Source organism: Blennius ocellaris (genome assembly GCF_963422515.1).
Source record: "Blennius ocellaris genome assembly, chromosome: 3".
Classification (NCBI taxonomy): Eukaryota; Metazoa; Chordata; class Actinopteri; order Blenniiformes; family Blenniidae; genus Blennius; species Blennius ocellaris.
Genome location: NC_137652.1, coordinates 17,890,813 through 17,914,662, shown reverse-complemented (window position 1 = coordinate 17,914,662; position 23,850 = coordinate 17,890,813). Strand labels below are relative to the sequence as shown.

Here is a 23,850-nt window from a genome sequence, read left to right as displayed (position 1 = left end):
TCCTTATGAGGACATAATGGTCCCAACATAATGGTGCCCCGTGTGAGACACAACATAATGGTGCCCCGTGTGCGGGCTACATAATGGCGCCCCGCCCGAGGGCATAGCAAAGTCGACTTTCATTCATATTTGTGCAATATTAATATCAGCATACACTTTGGTACAAACCAAAAAATCTCTGATTCCGGTGTGAAATCTCCCAAAGCTTTCACATCCACCATTGTCTTCCTGCTACCGCAGTAGACATCCAGCCGTACTCACAAAAGTACAATGTGGTGAAAATTGTTTTATTCACAGCTGAATCAAAATTGAGAGACAGTGTGTGAGTAAATAAGCCCTTTGAGTTACACTGGAGTTGCTGCTCCAGCTGATGTCTCCAAGTTACTGCCCTGCAGTGAAACATTAGCATTCGAATGACACCCATTCAATGCAACTAGAAGCAAAGTTGGTGATTCCATTGTCCTGAAACTTATCACATCAGTGCCACCGGCCGTGTGATACTTGAAGAGTGAGTGAGAATCAGCTGATACTGCCAACGCATATCAGCATAAGAGCATTTTAGCCACAGTGACCAAAAGCACTGTGAAGTTTTTACCTTGCTGTTATTCCCAAATTCCAGCTTGAGTTAAAGTTAAAACTTTTCCTGACTGATACTGCCATGCATTTTAGTTAGTGTATGTTTTAACCCTGGTACGCATTTACAATCGTAAATTCCTACCTGATCTTATCTGTGTGTGTGAAGCCCTCTCTCCACAGGGAGTCCCCCTCACATCACAGAGAAGAATAATCCCTTGATCAGGCTAACCACAGGAACATTTTATGGTGTCTGCTAGACAACTCCATAAACACACATTTAAGTTTTCAAACGATAACTTAATCTTAGCCTCATCATCAGCATCCCTTTTGAAACAATGGAAATCAATAATTTGGATGAGTTGATCGCTTCAATTGCAAAAAGCTTGAAACCTGGTTTCACGGAACTCATTGGCAGATTGAGTCTGGCTGAATGCAATGAAGAGATAATCTCTCTAATTAATGGTTCTGGTAATGCACAGACTGCATCCCATGGTTCATTGTTGAGATGTTTGCTTCTAATCTTTCATAGGCAAACCACCCTCGCCTGTAAAGTTAAAGCAGACTTAGGAAAGGAAGTAGAACTTTTAAAAGTGCAAAATGCTTCTCTCCTCCATGAAGCTGGAACGGCGAGTAGAAAAGCATTACACTACTTAAAAGATCTACATGCAGCAGAGTCAGAACTCTGCTCACAAAGAGAAGAACTGTTCAGGCTTAGATCAGAGAATCTAACCCCAGTCAGATCTTCCAGCCAATGTGACTCTGGTTTTTCAGATTCATCCTCTGCGGAAGAGGAGCAGGGATCCCCACAGACGGTGCAATCTGTCCCAACCGAGTCAATGTCTTTGGGACTCCAGTCATTTGCAACCTGTCTGTCAACAGACAGAGACAACAATGACTTGACTTCCCAGTTTTCCGACTCAGATTTTGAGGAGACAGTAAGATTATCTTCCAGATTCTCTGATCAAAGTCCCTCTCATCCATCTTGTGACTCCCAGGTCAACAGGAGAAGGGGGGTCAGCTGCTTCACAGCTCCCCCCGACACACCTCCCAGACCTGAGGTATGTGAGCCAAGCCATACCTTTTCAAATGCTAATTTGGTCCTGTCTTTATCAGAGAGGAAATCCAAGTTCCCTCGCTTTAAAGAGCTGACATTTTTAGCAGAAGACATGCCAATATTTGATCCAGACAACTCTGATCAACATATTGAGGATTATTTGAGAGAGTTAGACACTCATCTAGTTGATCTTCCACACGCCACCGACAGGGAAAGGATTCTCTTTTTGCGGAAAACCAGTTCACGAGCGGTCCATAAGTTTATCCAAACACAACCTCCCAGTGTGCAAGACAACTACACTCAGCTTCGCCAAGCGATGACGGAAGAATTTTCTTCTGCCGTTGATGAAACTGACTGTATAGTTGGAGCTCTCCAAATTAAACATTCACGTCTTGAAAATCCCAGGGATTTTTATCAACGTTTGAGACACATGTACTTTCAGGGTAGAAACACACCGGGCTTGGAAGAGAACCCAAAGTTCAAATCCATGTTCTTGCGTAACCTGCACCCTTCCATACGTGTTCACGTTGCACTCATGACACTTAAAGGTATTCCATCCATGCATGAACTCAGGAAGATCACACAAGCAGTCTGGGAAACTGCTGTCACTTCCAAAATCATCGCAAAACCATCTGAACCTGCCAGTTCCAATCCTACAGTGTCAAACAGATTTTCTCCCCCACACCCCTCTCACAACAGGTCGAGGGGGGGTGTGAAAAGACAGCAGGGAACCCAGAAGCGTAACCGCTGCATCCCACAGCTGCCTAGAGATGGCCATGCTCAGAACAGAAGCTGCAGAAGACTATACTGGGAGATTCTGTCTCAAAACCAAGACGTGCACAGTGACCGGTCTGACAGCGACGCCCACTCTGACAGTTCTGACAGTTCCAGGCACAGTCAGGACTTCTCAGACAGGGACAACGCCTCCGACCGTCTCTCTGTCTCCCACAACCAGGAGCGTTACCGCCCGGAGCCCCGAGCAAACCACAGACGCTCCAGGGCTCCTCATAGTCCATCCCGGCACCGACATCAACACAAATGCTAATCCAATGTAGCCACCTTGTTTCCTGCAGTTAGGCAGACTTGAGTTGTCAGCAGCAGCAGAAACTCCGTCCCTAAACAGTAATAGCAAGACACCCTGCTATTAACTTGGTAAGCCTAACTCCTGATTGGACTCAAAACACCACTGTCCACTTAACAAGTACACTTGGATTATATTTTGTGAACAACCTTGTCAGACACATAGCTAGTTTGAAACACTAGTTAGGACTCATTATGACTTACACAGAGTCATATACATGCAGTTCCATGCAGCTCTCATCAAGGTGACACCTCTCCTCCTTCTCACCTTAACCCATTCTAACTAACAACCCTGTGTCTCACTAACACCCAGTGGGAAACAAGTTAGTTATTTCACATCATGCCAGTGTCATTGTGGTTTATCTGAATTTTGTTCCATAACCTGAAGGATTGTTTTGTACTACTCTTGCATAGCAGAGATAGATAGTACCAACAATGCCCAGTTGGTTACCAAATGTCCAGATGTTACCACATCAATGAACTGATGAACTGATGAAATGATGAATGAACTTTCTTATCTGTGGACTGAACGTGTGTGCCCTCAGAATCACACATCGAGTCTGCTTCTGAAGACACAGGGGGGGTGTTGGGATCTGTAGGACCACAGAAAGTTTGTTCATTTCTGGGGAGAGACAATATTCATTTGTCATGAGATGCAGTCATGACATGAATTCTGACCCAGGAATGTGATGGCCTTTCACACCTAGAGTGGGGAAGGGGGGACATTCTCCAGGACCTCCACCCCCCCTTTCTGCTCACAAGACTCTCCCCCCATGCAATCAGCCAGTCACTGATTGGTTGAAGCTCTCAGGCTTCGACACCTCTGAAGTCACACGTGGACAAAAGGCTTTCACCCAGCCTCCATTCTCGCTGAGAAACTCTTGCAAAAGCAAACTCCAAGGAGGTGGGTTGCTGGAGAGCAGCTCATCCAGTGTTAGCACACAGCTAACACGAGAGGCCGGCAACCAGAGGCCTCCACTCCTCAACTCATCTGCTGACCCACCACGAGGGTCAGACCTTCCCCTGATCCAGAGACCAGCACCCAGAGTCTGCTCTCCAGGGAAACCAACCGGTTCCTCCAGGACGGGACCAGGGACCCTCACAGAACTTCTTTGTGTTTTTCCTGAACAAGCAGGAAAGCCATCACAGGCCTGAGCGATCAGCTCCTCAGTCTGAACAAAGGGACAGCCAGGCGCTGCAAAGAAGGACAGCTCCTGAAACACCAACTCCACCTTCTTCTTCTCAGCCTGCAGAACCAGCAACCACAGTTAGCAGGAGGTGCTAACTACAGGAGAAGGCACCAGCTTCCCTCCAGCACGACAACTGAACTCTTCCAAGGAAGTGGTAACAACTGGGCATTACTTGAGATTAGTTAAACTTGATGCTATGCATAGAACTGTTTAACTTTATGAAGATGTGTTGATTCTGTTACAATGATCGCGTTCTGATGATAATGATATTAGGAGCAGTTATCAACCTGTAAACCACTGTTAGCTCTGCCACAGACACAGGGTCTGCATGCTAATCTGCTTTACTAACTTGTTAACTCACAATCCTACACATATCACATTAAAGACAACATCACACAGTAACTGAACACCATCTGATGACTCCTGACGTTTTACAAGACAAATCGCGGTCACATAAACTCATTCTAGAAATGGTCCTTTAGCAGAGACATACAGGAAGCAGATGCTGTGGCTAGCTTCTATTGTTCTTTTGCTATCAGCACATGGCCGAGACCCAGGACAGACCTCCTGTTCTCTGACAACCTCCATTTGGAATGTAGTTTCTTGTGATCCGCCATCTTGTTTTGTAGTTCCATCACACGTCACACACACACACTCCCTCCAACTCTCTCTCTCTCTTTCTCTCTCCACACACACACACATGCACCTACACACACCCAGCTGTATATAGGTAGTTAGAATCTGTGTTTTATTTGTTTTCATTGTTAATAAATATATTTTTGGAATCATACTTGCTGTTTTATTAATGTGCACAAAGGTGAATGAAATGTCGACCTCTTCTGTGTTAAGAACTCCAAAATCCTTCAAGCTTTACTGTTAATTCTGGTAATTGTAATTAATTTCACTATTAATTCAAATTCCTGATTAACTGTTTAGTATATCTTATGAGACTGATATAACTGAATTGGCTATCATTTCCTGTCAAGACAGGTGGTGCTCCGAGGTATCTGATGCAGATCAGATTAAATTTCAACATTATTAATAACTATCTTTGATAATTATTAATCATTATCGATAGCCAACCAAAACATAAATAGTGATCCTTATGAGGACATAATGGTCCCAACATCAGTATATCCCTATAGCTTTTTTAAACTTTATTTTTACTGCAGGTTTTTCAGTACAAGAATTACATGTGCATAAAAAAAACAAAACCCAGTAACAACAACAAAAAAACAAGATGTCACATTTCTTTTAAAAGTTTCCATGTGTGCGTAGTGAACTCACCTGTGTGTGAACGAGTGTGTATCTTGAGGTTTTCCAAACGCGAGAAGCTCTTGTTACAGGTGGGACAGTGGTGCGGCTTCTCATTGGTGTGTGTGCGGATGTGAATCAGCATTTTATACCTGTGAAAAGACAAGAGATTAAATTCACTCACTGTTGAGATTATTTCCAATGTTTTATGCTGTTTTTTAAATTTTTTTAACTGGTTCTGTAGTTACTGACATGCAGCTAAATTCAACAATAAACACATGAGCCACAGATGACCTGTTCAGATTCACTAATCAAAAGTGCACGTTTCTGAAAATGTATATTTGTTTGTAGTGAAAAAGTTAGTTATTTCTCTAAAAAGTAGCCAGATTTATCGGTTAGTTGAAGGAAAATGCTCTATAAACTAGATGTGCCTTTTGAAAGAAATGGAATTAATAGCTTAGAAGAAGCAGCAGCAACACAACAGCTGAGACAAACAAGCAACATGCAGACAGCAGGACTAATAAAGGAAAAATAACTTTATTTCACTATCAAGATAGTAGGGGGGGTCAACTGTCGTTGTCAAGTTTGTGCTTGTCGAGTAACTTTTGCTCTACTTCTGTTTTAACGTACAAACAAACTGACAAGTGACACACTCAAGGAAACTTTAATAATTTTAACTTGTTGTACATTCTAAATCATTAACAAGCAGGTTATTATGAGCTTTTATGTTCTCCGCCTCTGGAGCCTGGAACAACTTGCAGGCTGAACTACGTCTATGAGAACTGATCCTCATTAGGAATTATGCAAATATGGTGAAAGGTATGGAGGCAGATTCTATTGGAGTGTGTAATTGCTTTCCTTCCCGGCCAATTTATGATGTTTAGGCCTTCCTCTGCAAAATTACTGCTGTATATTTTACAATGTATCTTTTTTGGGGGGGATAATATATGTGTTTGTTAATGTTCTAATATTTCTTTAACGTAAGTGTAACTTGGTGCTGGTGCCATCTTGGCCAGGGCTCCCTTGAAAAAGAGATCCTCAATGGGACTCGCCTGGTTAAATACGATCAGAAGTATTGTCTACACTGCTTATTGTATGATAATCAAACAGCACACAGGTTGTGTACATATTGCTATGTACATACTGCATATAGGCTTTCTTTCACACAGCCTCAGATTATATGTGTGTGTGTGTGTGTGTGTGTGTGTGTGTGTGTGTGTGTGTGTGTGTGTGTGTGTGTGTGTGTGTGTGTGTGTGTGTGTGTGTGTGTGTGTGTGTGTGTGTGTGTGTGTATCTATACGGTACCTGGCGTTAAAGCCCCTCCCGTTCCGTGCACATCCCTCCCACTGGCAACAGTATCCGGAGTCTTTCTCTGGCTTGACGTGGAAGTCGTTGATGTGGTCGACCAGGTCCTGCAGCGTGTCGAACAGCAGGTGGCACTAGAGGACAGACGAGAGGGAGCAGGAGTCACACTGACTGTTTCAATAATAATGTCACTTACATTACTGTGAGCATGTTTCTGGTGACCTGGTCTCAACTGCCTGGTTTGAATCTGTGGGCCTTTTATATATGTGGATTGTATGTTTCGCCTGTGTGGGTTTTCGACAACAATTCAAAGATCCTTTGAGGATTCACTGGTGATCCCTTTAAAATGAAGATCAATTACTGAGTTCAAAAGCAGAAGATTTTTCATTTTACAATTGAAAAAAGTGTAGTGGTTCGCACCCTCATCTCAGAATACGATTTCAGGTTCAGGGAATTCCTGTGTGGAGTTTATATGTTCTGCTTATGCTGGCACTGGTTTTTAGCTCTGTGCTCTGGTTTCTTCCCACAACCCAGGGAACTGCTTTCTAATTAGGTTGATTGGAGACTCCCCACTGACTATATGTCTGAATGACAGACTTGGGCTCCGTGCAGGATGGACACTGGTGTTAAAGGAGTTTTTCACACAGGCCAAAGGCTCTGCAGCGAAGCTTCACACGTGTACCTTCATCCATCGACAGGCCAGTTGACCGTCCAGCGACGGCTCCGGAGATGCCAGCTTGTCTCTGCTCTGGCTGAGGAACAGTGAGGAGGGAAAGCTGTAGCCCCTCGGTGGGCTTCTGATCGGGAGGTAAAAGGGATAACCCTGCGATGACACTCCGCCCTCCATGCCTCGATGATGAACTGCTTCCTGAGATAAAGAACAAAGAGGGGAAAGGTCACGGAGAGGCAATGCCACGTCCACGTCAAAAAGTCATGAGACACCATTAAAGTCATGGAGAGGCCGGCTTCCTCCAACTCTGGGTTCACTGAAACAACTCTGGAAAGGAGACGAGCTCTCGTAGTGGGCAGATCCAAAACACCAGAAAAACTTGAAACCTCCATTTGCTCAAGCCATAACTGAGATAAATGATGAAAAACAGCTGGCAAATAGTCACAGATTTAGTTTTTTTTAATATGGTAGATGAAATACAATATTCAGCACTGCAATTCCCACCTCAAAGTTTCTGAACATTTCAACGATCTCAACTGTAAAAACCTTTCATGTGCAAAAACTTGGCCCAGAGTAGGATAAAGAGTTTCTGTCATGGTTCCTAGTACTTTGTAAAGATCCAGCAGTCAAAAGTCATTGAAAACTGGTGAAAAGTTTGAAGTTTCACTGCTGTCATAACTGTAAAACTAGTTTGGTAATGTTACATGTTTTGTCCAGATATTCCAAATGCTTTTTCATTCAGCGTTTACCCATTAAGACTTATAACAACAGGTCTTCCTCCACTGCCCCATGTCTCTTCCGTCCTTTTTCCTGACACCGGTTCATCTGAATGTCCTCACTCCCCCCATTCACAAACCTCCTCACCGACTTTCCTCTTGGCTCAATTCTTAGCATCTATTTCCTGACACAGCTTACAGCTTACAGCTTTCCTCTTACATACGTGATCAAACTGCATCAATCTGAACTCTCACTATCCCACCAAACTGTCCAACGTGAGTTCTGGTTTGGTCTTAGCACCGTCCTTTGGATCTCTCTATGTGACCTTGCTGAACTGAAATCAAAGAAATCTGAAGAATCATTTAAATCATGAAGACAGAATGAACATCCTCACAGGTTAATTTGGGGCAAGAGAGGGGATTTTTTTTTTTTAGTGCTCCAACAAGAAAAGCTGTGTGTATGATGTTCTTCCATACCAGCACGGTCACAATTTGATTTGGGCAGAGTCAGTGGACGGCTGTGTGCAGAGACGACACCGTGAATTAGATTCACCCACAGGATCCCAATTCAATTGAGTCCCGCTGAAGAAGCCTGCAGTGTATTCGGCAACAGCCGGTCCCCTGTGGATTATTCTGAGAGGACTGTCGTCATGCACACTCACTAGATTAACTGATTATAGGGAGACAAATACCTACACAGAGTGGTTTGCACTGAAATGCATTTTTTTTTTTTTTTTAATAAAACAGAAGGGTTTTAGCTTTATACTAACATTTAGTACAACTTCCTTCAGGTTAAACTGATCAAACAAGAAAATATGGTAAGCAGAGAGATACAGTTAAACAATTTTTTTTAATTAGTAATGTGTCTCTACTGTCAATAGGAAGCACAAAGTTATAGCCAGTACCCAGTTAGCCTTGTTGTTAGAAATATACGGATTCTACAGTACTTTAAGACCACTAATTTTGACAATAACTTGTTAATAGCTGATCGGTATGAGAACCCATTTATGTGACGTACAAAAAATGACGTCAGTTTCCATGGAAAGAGCAGAAACGTTGATAACAGTGTCGTTTTTATGTTGGTTCACTAGTAGGTGCTGTTTTTTGTTTTTGTAGTGAAACCACACACACACACACACGTGCACAACAATGGCAGGTACACAGACATTCCTATGGACAGACGATGAAGATGGATTGCTATTCCAGTGACCGTCAATTCTGAAATGTAACCTCAGCCAAACGTCGTAAGTCATTCATTAGAATGATAGAGCCGAATAGCCTCAACACATTTTCAAGAACGCTTCATTTCACTTTTCAAAATAATTAGTAAAATCCTGGAACTTTTAAAAAGAACTTGCGACAGAACCAGAATTGTAATTGTATGGACCCACAGTTGGAATTGTACTTTTGTACCGTTTAGTTCTGCGCTGAAGAACAAGCAGTGCTGGAGTTGCATGGTGCTGATGCCCAAACTCACCCTGGAGAAGATGTGCGGCTGCGGACTGCTGCTGCTGTGAGGCGACTCCAGAGGGGAGGGAGGAGTCGGGGAGGAAGGGGAGGAGGGTGACGGGGAGAGGGAGGACGCGTGGCGGGAGGAGGGGGACAGGCTGAGGTCCATGGCCGGAGGAGTGAAGCAGGACCCGGGTCGTTCTTGAGAGGAGGACTGGGAGTCTGGGTGGGAGATCAGAGTTGAAATGAGAGAGAAGTTGGTCGTTTTTTGCAATTTTCAGAAGGATTCTTGCCCGACTTTGTTTAAAAAAAAAAGAAGGAAAAAAAAGGAGGAAATGAAATAATTTCAACTGAGAGTAGACTTGTTTGTTATACAACACAAGTATCAGATCACTTTCAAAAAATTGTCAATCAATTGTCTGAAAACATTTGTGTATAAAGTAAAAGGAGATAAAAATCTGCTAGTTTTTTTTGCAGAGATGCTGCCGCTATTGTGCAAACTTGAATTTACTCAACTGGCTGCTGGTGACTTTTATATACTGACTTTATGATGGAATGTTTTCTGTGTCATACACCTGCCTAGGTCCTGCAATCTTTTCTGAATCCCTTCTGTAGGAGCAAAATGCACATTGTTTCCAGTACACAGTGTATTGGGTGTCACAAGGTAATGAGCAGGAGAACTACAGATGGGAATCCTTTCTTTGTTGGGTCAAGTCTTCCACCAGGAAGGAAAAACACATTTGTCAAATATGAGCGTGAGTTTACTGGACACTGTAAGGACCATAATAAAGGAGAAAGTTGTCTAATTGGAAATTATGACTAGGACTGTTCATTTATCCGACACTCCGTCAATTAGAGCGTTCTTTTCCTATTATTTTTCCTCTATCTTTTAATATAATAATCTTTTTTTCTTCCAAAATTCAGATAATTTGCTGTGATGCTCTGATATTTCTGCTAACTTCACATTTCACTTGTTTCTGGTTTGTAGGTGACATTAAAAAAAAGAAAAGAAAGAAACCATGAGGTATTTGCGTGAGCATGCAATTCAGCTTTATAAGAGAATCTTAGTAAATGAGGCCCGATGTTGTGTTGGCTGTGAAATAACGGAAAGAATACGTTTGTGAATCTACGGCTATATATTTAAATGATTTATTTCCTTTTTTTATCAGCTATTGTTGGTATAATGAGGCTTTTCAATTTACTTAAGTGTTTATATCACCAATGACATTGGACTCTACGTGTCAATTAAACATAATTCCCGTACATGAGGCTGAATAATTATTTTTGCTTGGTTCACAATGAAAATTAGACAAATGAGCTCAAACTATAATACATTTTACAATTGATATTCACAAATAACCAAAAGTTTTCATTTGCAACTTTGGATCACTGTACCACAATCCTGCATGAGACATCTAAACTGTACTACACAGACAAACGCATCCAAAATGTGCTTGTAAATTTGAGATATTGAGCGTGACAGTCATTTGAAAACACTGCAGCTCTGTGGAGTTCAACGCCACAGACTGTGCGCTGTGGTTTTCTTTGAGGTTACTTCATGTCAGCATCATGCTCATCTTGTTATGAGCAACACTGATAAATCTGAGGACAGGCTACATCTGTGTGAGGACAGACATCCATTAGATTTACATTATTAGATTACTGGTGAAGCGAGAACAGACTCAACTGCTTATTATGCTACCTTTTTTTTTTCTTTTTCTTTTTTTTTTGTTTCCCCCTGCAGCCTGGCCTCTGCAATAATATGAATTTTATTCATACTGATGAACTCTCACCTGGTGAAGACGGGGGAGATGGAAAGGTGGTACACTGCAGGCGTGGCCGTGTGATTGCAAGGGGGGCGCAGATGGAGGAAGGACTAGCCCTCTTCCCTAATAGTACTGGTCTGCCTGTTCGGGCCGACGGGAGCTTCAGGTCCAGCGGCTCGTCCCGGGAAGCCATGGTGGCTGTGAGCTCCTGTCTGTCAGCAAAGAGAGAAACATCGAAACCCATGACGTCAATGAAAGTTTGACGAAACGTATTCAACATTCGGATATTTGGATTCTTGTTTGCAAGATAAAGAAATGTAGAGTTCAGTGTGTCTTGCACTTATTTTTCATTTGCATCCAGTGTCTTTCCCATTTTTTGCCATGACTTTCGACACCACCTCAGTAACAATGAAAACGATATGATCTGATAAATAAACACAAGAACTTCAGTCGATTATGTTTACTTCTTTCAGCTTCTTCTAAATAAAAGTATTATTTTTCTTGCCCTTACGTTTCCATTGTTTTATCCTATCATACCCATGTGTGCCTGCAGTTCAGTTTGTTTTCAGTTCTTTTTTTTGTGTGTTTTTGTGTCTCCTTATCGTGCAATTTGCCGACTAGTAATGACATAACACTAAAGTAGTGAAACGCATGAAATGATTTATTATTTATTTTGAAGAAGGCAAGATTCACAATGCCGTTCCTGGGAAAACTTCCTGTCTGGCTCGATCTTCTCTAAATAACTTAACATAGCTTTTGTGAATAGTGGACATTTTTTTCCTGAGTATTGAAAGTAACCACAAATTTACCCTGAGCCCTACGACACAAAAATGCAAAACTTTGTTGTGTTTTGGGTGTTTGTTTACACAACAACGGTACTCGGAGTCACTGAAAACGCTCGCAATGTGAATTCTTTGTCTCCGAGTAGACAGTGATAAGGTTGTGTGCGTGCACACTGCAGCCATAGTAAATAGTTCTTCTGCACACTGCAAGAATAGATGGACAATCACAACAATACTGTTATTGTCTGGAGTGTCATGACTCCCAGTCTATATTCTCCTGGGACTTGGTAGTTACATAGTTGAGAATCACCGTAATAACAATACAACTTCACCGTCTGTCCATGTAAATGTCCGTGTACTGACCATTTTAAATGTTTTGGTCATATTGATCTCTGCACGTGTGTGTGGTTTCATTAGAAAAACAAACAACAGCACCCACTATTGGCCTTATGAAAAACAAACTGCCATTGCCATGAAAATGGCTATCATTTTTAAAATGTTGCCATTTAAATGCAAAACTTTTCTGAAATGAAAGAAAAATTATGCATTTTCACTTGAAACGTTGAGTAAATGGGGCATTAAAGCTTAACCACGAGTTCTTTGCTGTCCAGATTTTCCCCACTTTTCTCTTTGTTCCACCATCATGACAGTCACTAAGCTCTCTCAAGTCTCTTCATCTGCAGTCGGGCTCCTTCTGATCAGCCGAATATGTTGATATGCAATCTATGAATCACTTTGCATGGAGTCTCTGAATGCAGCATGTTGACGCATATAGTTTTGTATTATGTCTATTTCCACCATTTGAATTTGTTTTTATTGCATACATCACATCTATTTTTTTACTCAAACATCAAGTTTAAATACCCCCTGCGTCTGTCACAAATGCCCCCCCCTGAGTACCTCTGACACACTACTGAGCAGACATGCTATTAAAGCGTGTTGTGCCACTCTGTCAGATGTTTGCAGGTCCCTTGTGGATGTTAACCACAACAGGAAGTCCCTCCTCTCCCTGAGCGATGAGGTGATTCATGACTTAAAACACGTCTGGTGAATCAAAAACAACCTCAACAGATCCTGCTTCAGCACTACAGTGTGACTTCTGTGAACCGCCAGCTGCATTTAAATCTGAAACATAGCGTCCATTAATTCATTATTCCCATTCATATGAGTCCTATAAAGTGAATGTGGTTACAGCTGTAAACACGACACAAATCACTTAAATTGGCTGTTCAACATCAGCTGGAAGAATGCAGCTGCACATCAACCACAGGGGTGCAAACTATTCACAATCAAACGTTCCAAACGCTCCAAATCTTTCATGCATTTCAGTCACGCATATGTTACTTTATAACACTTTGTGTCAGTAATAGTGTCATTACAGACACCATTTTTTAAAAGGGTGAATTCTAACTTTAAGCAACTTGCCGATACCGAGTACCGATACCAAGTAATAATAATAATAATAACTAAAATACTCTCTACTTCAAAGTTTTTTTTACTCCTATCACAATATAAGTATATCATAATTATACAATACTTCCATCATGTAATATCAACTGATCAGCCCATTATGACCCTTTGCCTCACAGTGCACATTGAGCCCCCTCTGCTTTCTGCAAGGCTTCCTCTGAGACCTCCGAGTGTGTGCTGTGATATCTGGCACCAACATGTTAGCAGCAGATGCTTTTAGTCATGGAAGTTACAAGGTCACGAGCCTTGACTAACTAACCCCGTCACTGGTTTACCACTTTTCTCTTCTTGGACCTCATTTAACAGATACTGACTGCTGCAGACAAGAAAAATCCCACGTTTCAAGTATCAATGGTCATATCTATCTATCTATCTATCTATCTATCTATCTATCTATCTATCTATCTATCTATCTATCTATCTATCTATCTATCTATCTATCTATCTATCTATCTATCTATCTATCTATCTATCTATCTAAGCAAAGAGTTTAAAACCTCAATGCAAACAAATCTGCATGAGCACAAAAGTAATGGAGGTGAGTTGGTGAAGACATTCTAAAGGCTGCAGGACTCATGCAGCCAAGGAATTTAGCTGCTTTATCCAACAATACTGTGGTTAGATACGTTGCGGCTGCTAAGATTTCATGCTGCACATTATTTTGAAGAATTTTCAGGTTGTTTGTATTAGGTTTTATAAGAAAAAAAGGAGAAAAATAAAGAGAATATTCAGATTCCCTAGATTTCCATTAACGAAGGAAAATACTGGATTAGTAATCATTCAAGGGATATTATCTTATCATGTTACTGCTCTGTCCTCATGAAGATCAAAATGATGTATCTTGCTGTATGTGGCTTCAGAAATTAATGAATGTGACTCTGGGTGTGGACTGTAGACTGTGGATATGGTTGGATAAATAGGACAAGGCCACAACAATATCTATAAAAGCCTCCTTTGGTTATAAGAGGAGTAAAAGAAGGGGGCAAGTGAGGAAGTGTACAGAATCCCCCTCTTAAGGTCAGGACATTCACCCAGGAAACCATTGCATGTGTGTGAAAACATTGACTTATGTAAAGTAACTTACATAATGTAGCTCATGTGTTGAACTTATATCACAAGGATAAAAAACTGATTTAGTGTTCTACAATAAAAGACTGGTAAACCTTCTAAATACAACCTCCAAAGAACGACCTTACGAGGTAAATCTATGGACTGACTTTCCGAGTTTGCATTTAAAACAGGTGCTTTAGATGAAGGTGGGTGGTTACTTAGTCAACATTTTTTTTTTTTTATCTTCGAAACTCTTGACTGCTGCACACTGAAATAAATTCAAACAAGCAAAATCAAACCAGGATATTTCCAGGATATTTCCAGGATCTTTCCAGTGACGATGAGAATTCTTCATTCAAAGTTACTATGAAGTATTTTAATGGTGATCACATTGGGAGACAGCTATATATATATATATATATATAGTTTAGTATTGTTTCGTCAGGTTGAGTCTCTGAGAGGTGTCTTGTTGTGGGTTTGCTAATACGATCCTCACCATTTCTGCGGTCTGCACCCGAGGGGCCAAACAAGACATTTAACAGGATTTTTCCACCTCTGACGGTTTGATTCTCTGTGTGAGGCATGAGACAAATAGCTACCGCAGTGTGTGACTCATCTCACGAGTGCTTGTTGGATTGGATGAGTCAAAACCCAGATATCTGCATCAAAGGGAGAAAAAAATGGACTAAAGGAAACCAAGGAAGGGGGAAACTGTCGCGACGGGGTCCAAAACTACAGGGAATTTTTTTTTTTTTTTCTGGGAAAGATGACACGTGATTTTTTTCACATTTCGAAGTGGGCAGGATTGTATCCACACAAGTGACTTGTTCAAGATCATTTCCGCAATATCTAATTCAACAATCCAACACCACATTTCCTCAAAACCTCGAAAGTTACATCCGTGACAGAGGAGAGCAGTTTTTTTTGTTCAGAATAGCTCAATTTGTGATCAAAGGGCTGCACGTTTTAGTAAAACCTGCGATATGCGACAATGTTTAGTATTGAAATTGTGAGATCGTGATATTCTGATTACGATATAATTGTAACCAGACACAGCTGCATCATGTTTGTTTGTTGGTTTTTTTAAACCATGTGTCCCATTAGGTGATTTTTTGAATTTTTCTCTAAGTTTTTGTGCTTCTAAATTCTTGCTTGTGAAGTCAGATACACAAAAATGCCATGCATAGTGATGGGAAACATTTGATTCATTGCACTTTGAGGACAAATGTTGGATTTCTTTTCTGCAAGCAAACATCCCAAGCAACATTTAACCCTCAACTTGTGACCTAACAGTCCCCAGATTGTCTGTTTTCATGTGCTATCCATGAGATATACAGAAATATCTCTAAGTCTAGTCTTTCCTCTCCGCTAATAATAGCTTCAGTATGTTCTGGCTTCAGTCAGCCGAAGTAATTATGACAGAATGAAAGCAGAAACTTAGGTCAAGTAGTGTTTTACAGTTCAGGTTGTAGGGTGCCTCCACACTGCATGTTTTTGCGTTGTTTTGGGGGGGGTTTGTATGACTTTCTGCCCCAGCACATCTGATTTCAATTGCTGGCGCACATACTTGCAAGCTGAAAGACAGAATCTGATCTGTATCAAGGGAATAGTTCATCGTCATATCCTGCTGATCAGTTCGCGTATCTGTTTCGATAACATTGTGATTCATATTTGTGTGCAGAACTTAAATAAGTGGTTTAAATAGTTTAAAGGAGAGCAGAATTTGTTAGCAAATTGCTAAAAATTAGCTGATGTATGTCTAACATCTTGGTTGATTCATTGATTCCCATAAGAATTGCCATATGTGGATAATTTGTTCGTGGTATCAGTAATAACTTTAAATCGAGAGCTAAACAATACCACATCTGGCCTCCAGTATAAGGAAAAAAAACAATAAGTTTGGGTTCAAAACTTCCCGACATGCTTTGGTGGAGGTTGATGTCATTAACCTTCAGTTCAACTGGTTCTGAAGCATCAAATTCTGTAAAAGCTTATTGAGGACCTATCCATTTGAATTTTTAAAGAATGGCACATTACCTACTGAGTAAGCACTTTAATATTTTCCCTTTATGGTAGGTTTTTTGGAAGAATTATTTTACCAGCATATTTACAATAACCTCATGAAGCGATGGCCTGTTCATTAATATGCACTGTCCCACCCAAATAAACTCATAAATGGAATTGAAAGGTGTGTGACAGCTTGGAAACATCTTGAACATTGTGCGAAGTTGGTCCCCAAGACCAACGCTGGTATGAAAGGTAAGAGTGACAGCATCATGCAGAAGCAAGCGGTTTCTAAAAGGATCAAACAGGATTTTACAAAGGATACTTGTTTAAAGAACGCATTCTTTATTGACCCCCTTGTTACTTCTCTGCAGTAAACCCAACCTATTCAGTCTATGCTTCAGGTCCCTGCAGGTTCCTTCAAGGTACTGTACAAGTCCACAGGTGCCGTCAATTTCCCGCCTCCCATTCATTGTTGATGTGAAACGCATCGCGTTGCATGCTGGGTGCAGTGCAACGTGTTTCGAGCGGCATTGCTTTGCGTCGCCCTGAAGCTGCCCTCGGATCATTTGCATCAAGTTGAATCCTGTCAACTTTATGCAAATAAGGTACAGGAACGGGGGTCTGATGCATCTCGAAACTTTCGTAAAACACCTAAACTTGTGGTGAAACCAAATCAAGGACAGATTCAGGAAATGAACAGCTTGTTTCTCGTCTCAAATGTTTTCATAAATCCTTTCCCCTCAACTGTTTTACTAATAAAAGACAACGTATGTGACCGAGCCGTCATATTGGTCCGTTTTGAACTTCAGGAGCACAGGGAGCCCTCTTATTAACATTGACATATTCACATGATGTTTTTAGGGCACTAAATGGCTCATCAAAGCCAATTTGTGGGCAAAAACACCCCCACATAAGACAAACAAGTAATTTAATAAAGCCAACTATTATGAATTAAATCATCTATGTTGGTTTAACTCTTTTTTGCTAACGTGAGAGCAAGATTTGTTGTACTGCAACCTTCCATCAGGGGTCAATGAATACATATTTCCAGGATTAACTTTATAAAGCCTGCAGCAAATGCGCCGTTATAATATGAACACACATTTAAGGATTTAAGGATAGCTTTTTTGCTAAGCTAAACTAAATGCCTCCATTGACTGTGCATTGATGTGACGTGGTAATGATTTTCCCATTTTCCCACAGTACACCAATAAGCACAGTTTGGGGGGAAATGGGTCTTTGAGACTTTTTCATTTTCACTTGAAACCACAGCAGCCCAAATGTCTTTGCAGGTATCTTTTTTCTGTTTTTCTCCACAGTAGTTGTGTATTTAGTCAGCATTTGCCCCCTAAACGGCGCCTGACGTGGGTTGCGAGTATAGTTTGAGGACACAACAGCAGAACCTGTACTGTGTGTCTCAGCCTATGGCACTTTAATGATAGCTGGCAGTAAAAACCTTCTTAATTTACTCTCACTGGCTGGATTAAAAACCGGCAACTTTCCAGCTACATGTACACCTCTTAAACTTCCAAACTTGCTGTCGCCACAAATTCTTCCACAATCACTGACACAACCCCCCCCTCCCTCCCCGAGATAATATAAGACAGAGGCTAAACCACAATGAAGTCAGTGTTTAGGTCCGTCTGCCGGCTTGCCAGCTACCTCACCACACTGGTTTCACATTCCACAGCAACCTCACTGACTTCTCTCTCTCTCTCTCTCTCTCTCTCTCTCTCTCTCTCTCTCTCTCTCTCTCTCTCTCTCTCTCTCACACACACACAGCTTTTTGGAGGTATTGTGAAGGCACGCACATACAGGACCATATGTATCCCGGCAGGCCAGAGTCACGCCAGCGGGCATGCGCGAGACTCATAATCACATGTGAGCCCCCAAACTCCAGCGGCTCCTCCTTCTTTTTCCCTCAATGACCTGCAATTGGGCACCATGCCCGGCTCCTCTTATGGATCCCCCCTCTGGCTAGCAAAACACATACTTTGATTATTCACAGACCAGCTTTGAGACATATGTACTTTTGCACACACGCACTTAATGGCATTTCCAAAACGTTTTCAAAGTCAACCAAAACTGAAGAAAGTCATCCCAAAGATGGAAACACACAAGTATCTGTGCAAAAACACAGTGCACATATGCATGGTCACACCCATACTATAAGGACTGCAGCTTTTTAACGCACTTGCACATCATTCATACAGTCGCAGTTTGCACATATACCACGAACAAAACTGCTTCTTACTGCGGCAATATTTTCTACAGGACTGATTCAGTCCAGGCACCCATACATCGAGTTGATGTCCCCCTCAGGTGTGATCTTACACACACACACGCACACGCACACGCACACACACACACACACACACACACACACACACACACACACACACACACACACACACACACACACACACACACACACACACACACACACTTCTTTTCCTCCTCTCACAGGAAACATTTGCTTCCAGGGTGCCCTGATCTGGCCTCTCCCTCCCTCCCTCCCTCCCTCCCTCCCTGCCTCCATTATTTTTCACTCCTCCCTCTGCTTTCCTCCCTCTCACTCCTTCCTGTGGTTTTCCTCTCCCACCAGTCCTCCAGCAGAGCATACCTCTCCCATTCCCTGTGCCGCCCACTCCTTCTTTCTTCATTCCCAGTTATTTCTTTCTTTCAAACTCCCTTCTTTCATTTCGGTTCAGTTTCTCATCTCACTCTTGTTTTAGTGAAAACACATATGATCACCTTTGGTGCATTTCACAACAGATTAGCCTTGTCATATGGCAACATTACAATGTGTTTTTATCACAGTGTCTCCCCCTGAGGAGTCAAGACTACTGAAGAATTACAAGTTGTTCCAAGCTGAGAAGGAAGAAAAGCTGCAGGTTATAATTTGCATGGTTGAAGAAAAAGTTTGTTGTTGTACAAGCAAGAAAACATATGGGTTGATGAGACATGCCATCACTCCGATGTCAGCCCTGAAATTTTAGGGGGTTTACATCCTTTGAGCTTTGCATCCCCTTACGTCCTTATAAGGTATTACGCAATGGCTCTGCAACAGCAAGGATGACAGGAGGCTTTGTTTTTGTGACTGGGAGGCAAACGGGAGACGGAGTCCGACTGGAGCGGCTGAGGTGCAGTGGTGAGAAATAGCTGGAATTGGCTGAAACTGGACACCTGGTAGAACAGCGGTGGGCAGAAACCAAAAAAAAAAATCTGAGAGATGGAGAATGAGAGAGAACGCATGGGGATGAACAGCAGGGTGTTCGTTTCAATATACAATGTGGTGAGCGCCAGATAAACAACACTTCCACTTTTCTCACTGCAGACCTTTTTTTTTTTACATTGCACAATATATACTGCAATATTTAAAGGTCTAGAGATGCCATGTAGGTGTAAAGAAAAACCAAACAAAAACAAATGACCATATTTCATTTCAAGCTCAAGTCACAAACACACAACCACCACCACTGCAGTTAGATGGTTTCTGCAAAAAGGGAACTTTACAGTCTTATGTTCACAACTTGTGAAGGAGTTGAACCACCGTTTTATATGATGTCAACTCTGATTCCCAGCACGCCGTGGCCTGCCAGCTTTCAGGAGGGTGAACTTCCCTCAGGACGAGAAAACAAACGACCTGGTGCGTGACGAGTGAGAGCCGCGAGACGATGAAAAACAGAAACTGTGGGAGTCAGACGGGGGCTCCCACCCTTTCCCCTCCTTGCACTTTTCCCATTATTCGTCTGCATGTTACCCTCCCACCCTCTTTCTCTCTCTTGCGTCTCGGCAGCGCGAACTGATGCAACTCTGCAGTGCGAGTCTGCAACAGCCACCACCAGAGCCTGGAGTGTCTTCTCGCACTGACACTGGCGTCTTCGCCACTTAGGAAGGGAGTGGTGGCGGCTGTCAGGGGAGGAGGAGCGGGGGAGTAACCTCTCCAGACAGGGATCATGCAGGTTTTTTGTTGGGTTTTTTTGCACTTGGAAAAGTTTTTCACTATGGCCCGACTCAATGCATCCTCGAACCTCTTACTGAGTAACGCTGAAGGTTGGATGATCCATTTACAAGGGTTGGAGCTGCTGCTTCGTACTTCAAGTGCTCCAGCAGGTCCAACAGCCATACCAGAGAGTGTGTTTGTGTCCCACTGAAATACTTAGAAACAACCCAACTCAACCCAAGTTGCTATTTTTTTTTTCATTCATATTACCTTTTGAAGTCCAGAAGATCAACATTATACGTATTTAAATGTGTTGCAGTTTGCAGTTTTATTTAAATCAAAGTTGCATTTTCAGTGGCTCCGAGCACAGTTGCCTTAAAACTGAACGAAGGCGTTGCAAAGTAAACAAGGCCTAAATTGTGTTGTCTTTTCCACACAGGATTTATTTCTTGTTTCTCAAGAAAACTTTGTGATATTTATTCCAACTATTTGGTGGACATTATTTTCTACCTGTCCCATAGATGTGGGGCGAGCAGGACCAAACTGAACCTTGTGCGATGAAGTGTTTTTAGCATCATGGCGGTGTGAAAGCCAAAGTCAGATGAATGAATGCATATCAATAAAGTTCATATTTTAAATTTAATGTTTAAAATGAGTTTGAATAAAGTGGAATACAGCAGTGCCTTTCTGCGTTTGCATGTTCCACCTACATGGGTTTTTTGCGACAACTCTGGTTTCCTCCTATTCATGTAGCACGGTTGCAATTACAGTTTGACAACAACCTCCATATTTTCAACTTACCACCTACTTACATAATCTGTGTCACAGTGCAGTCTCTAATAACTTGTTGGTATAATACATTGTTCAAAAACATAAGAATGTCTTCATGTTTCCAGACAAAAATGCACCAGTGACCATCCTGACAGAGTATATGAGACCACAACATGTTCAAACGAGCATGCTACTTCAAAACATCACATAAGATTAATAAAGTACATTACCGTAATCTAAATCTGAAAAGCAATATAACAAGCTTCCAATTGGGAAGACTGCCATTCTTCATCCCTGTCTAGTTTATTCCAGGTGTAATTATTACAGCAATTCCATATCAAACTGTCTTGCCAGTGAGATCAATAAATTATAGCTTTATAAATATAACAAGCAGCAAATCCATGATTGACACAAATGTAGAGAGTCAACACGTCGATCTTTGAGACTGAACTAGAACATCGCGTACCTGTTATGAGTCAAATTACAGTCTTCTCCTAAACTCCACCACATAGCTGTGGTGTTTCAAGCGGAATTAAACAACATCAATTTAACAAACCACATGTTTGTTACTGCTGCTGTAATGAGAATGAGGCTTCTGTTCCCCTCAGGTGGCTGACTGATATGTTCAGTTGGCCTCATATTTACAGGTCAGACAGAACACCTATTCTGTAGAGGGATAACTTTAAAAGTGATATACAATATGGAGGATTAACTACAAAGTGCAATTCAAGACTTGTACTGGCATAAACTGGAGGAGAGCCAGATCAGCTGCTCCTACAATCAGCCAGTCCGGCAGACGTGGTCGCAGACTCCCCTCAGGGGCCACCAAGCCCCCCGCCCTCATTCAGAAAAATAAATAAATCCCACCTAACATGTATTCAGACATCATGAGGCGCTGAAATGGTCACCGCAAAATATTAAGCAATTTTATTTTATTTTTTTTAATTTAAAGGTTTGGTTGATAGGTGGGTGTCCTAATTTGTCACAGCAGCAGCAAAATACGTAGCGTTTCGAACGGTGATAGTTCTTTGCTTTCGCTTGAAGTGTGTTTCAACTGACTACGCCCTGCCATTTGGAAAAGTCGGAAGAGTCAAAACATCTGAAGTGGCTCGAGAAACACCTCAGTTGGTCTCAGCTTGCCGAGATTAAAACATGCAGTCAGCTGTGACAGCTCGCCCGAGTCGTCCGTGTTGGCAACAGTATCTAAAGGGGAAGCGGGGCTTCGCTAAAAGTTAATTAAGTGGAGACATCATGCATTGAAAACGTACTGTCTCACCCAAAGTTTCTTGTGTCCTTGTTGTACAGTTTAGAATGTATTTTGTATTGCCCATTGGTCTTACAGAATTATGATATCCAATACTTCACTCTCTACACTAACCGAGTGGAACAAGCTCAGACACAATCGGACAGCTGTCGAGTGGCATGTTGGAGAATGTTACAGTAAAAGATGCATGTTGGAGAATGTTACAGTAAAAGATATCAAGCTGTGACTTACAGGTTTTTATTGTAGAATAGCAGCTCCTCCGGTAATCAATTGATTCTATGGACCTAAGCTGACATTTAACGTGTTGGAGGAGGACAGGTGGGATCCTGGAAGAAAAGTGTGCCTGGTAATTCTTTTGCAATGTCAGAAACATGCAAAACACTACTATGTGGAGTCAGACAGGGAGAGGAGGGAGAAAATGTAATAAAGTGTAAACCCTCTTCATCATAGTTTATCCCTCAGTGGCTCAAAGACGAACCATGTATAGTCAATCTTCATGCCGGTACCAATTCGGTTCAATCTGGGCGCACAAGATTATCGAGAAACTTTTATGAAATACATCTGAAGGTGATCAATATGAAACTAACATGAGCCCCTGACAGGTCTCAATGAGGCACTGTTTTAAAAGTTTATATGGGTGCCGTCATTGAGTCGTAGTAGTTAGCATTCTCACGTCACATGAAGTAAACCCTGGTTCGATTCCATTAAATTTCATGAGTGGAATTTGAATAATCTCCCTGTGCCTGTGTGTATTTTTCTCGTCATTCAATGTAAAGACAAGCGTGATTAAGTTAACTGATGAGTCCAAATGGTCTCTCTGTGATACCTATGATACAGACTGACCACTGTGCTGGACAACATGAGTAAAGAGCACTGGCTCCAGTATTTATTTCTCCATGCAACACCAAACCTGATTGCCACTGAGAAAAAGGCTGTGGATCCTTTTTAGAGTGAAGCCAAATGCTGGTTGACACTCCCACTGTCACTAAAATACAAAAGCAGCAACCTTCAAAATAAAAGAAGTTTCCACAATATGATTAAGATTCTAGAAAGTGTCTTCTTTTGGTTTTCACGAGCAAATCTTATATTCCTTCTTGATTGACCTTCCTTAGATGAGTTTAAACATAGGGGGATCCCGGCTCTCAGATTGAAACTCCTAGTACTGGTCTGGAGGGTGCATAATACATTTCATAGAGTCTTAGTGCCAGTGTATGCAAATACAGTACTCCATCCTGAACTACACCAATTGACCTCGTGAGGTGGTGGAAGTACGCAAAAATAACTGCATATCTGGTTATTATCCTTGTTATATTCTCAATTTGGACCTATTAAGATTTTGGTTTGAATCTTTCAGACAGCCTTTATATTGTTTTGTGGGTTTTTTTGTCCTTCCAAAAGCAGCAGACCCCCCAAAATCTTTCTTCTTTCGCTCATTCCTCTCTCTGTCCGTTCAGAACCCCCCCACCCACAGTCCATTGCAACACCACGACCACCATCCTG

The 23,850-nt window shown here is 41.8% G+C and overlaps 1 protein-coding gene across 1 annotated transcript in view; it reads right to left on the bottom strand.

The window, feature by feature from the left end:
- LOC308148874 (zinc finger protein GLIS2-like) overlaps positions 1–23,850 on the bottom strand; it is a 41,660-nt gene that overhangs the window by 9,542 nt on the left and 8,268 nt on the right. Inside the window, exons 2-6 of the mRNA XM_080520414.1 lie at positions 11,088–11,272; positions 9,323–9,516; positions 7,142–7,327; positions 6,460–6,593; positions 5,188–5,306 (exon numbers count right to left, since the gene is read on the bottom strand). Of these exons, the coding sequence (XP_080376540.1) occupies positions 5,188–5,306; positions 6,460–6,593; positions 7,142–7,327; positions 9,323–9,516; positions 11,088–11,253 (799 nt within the window). The 5' untranslated portion in view covers positions 11,254–11,272. The remainder of the gene's footprint in view (positions 1–5,187; positions 5,307–6,459; positions 6,594–7,141; positions 7,328–9,322; positions 9,517–11,087; positions 11,273–23,850) is intronic.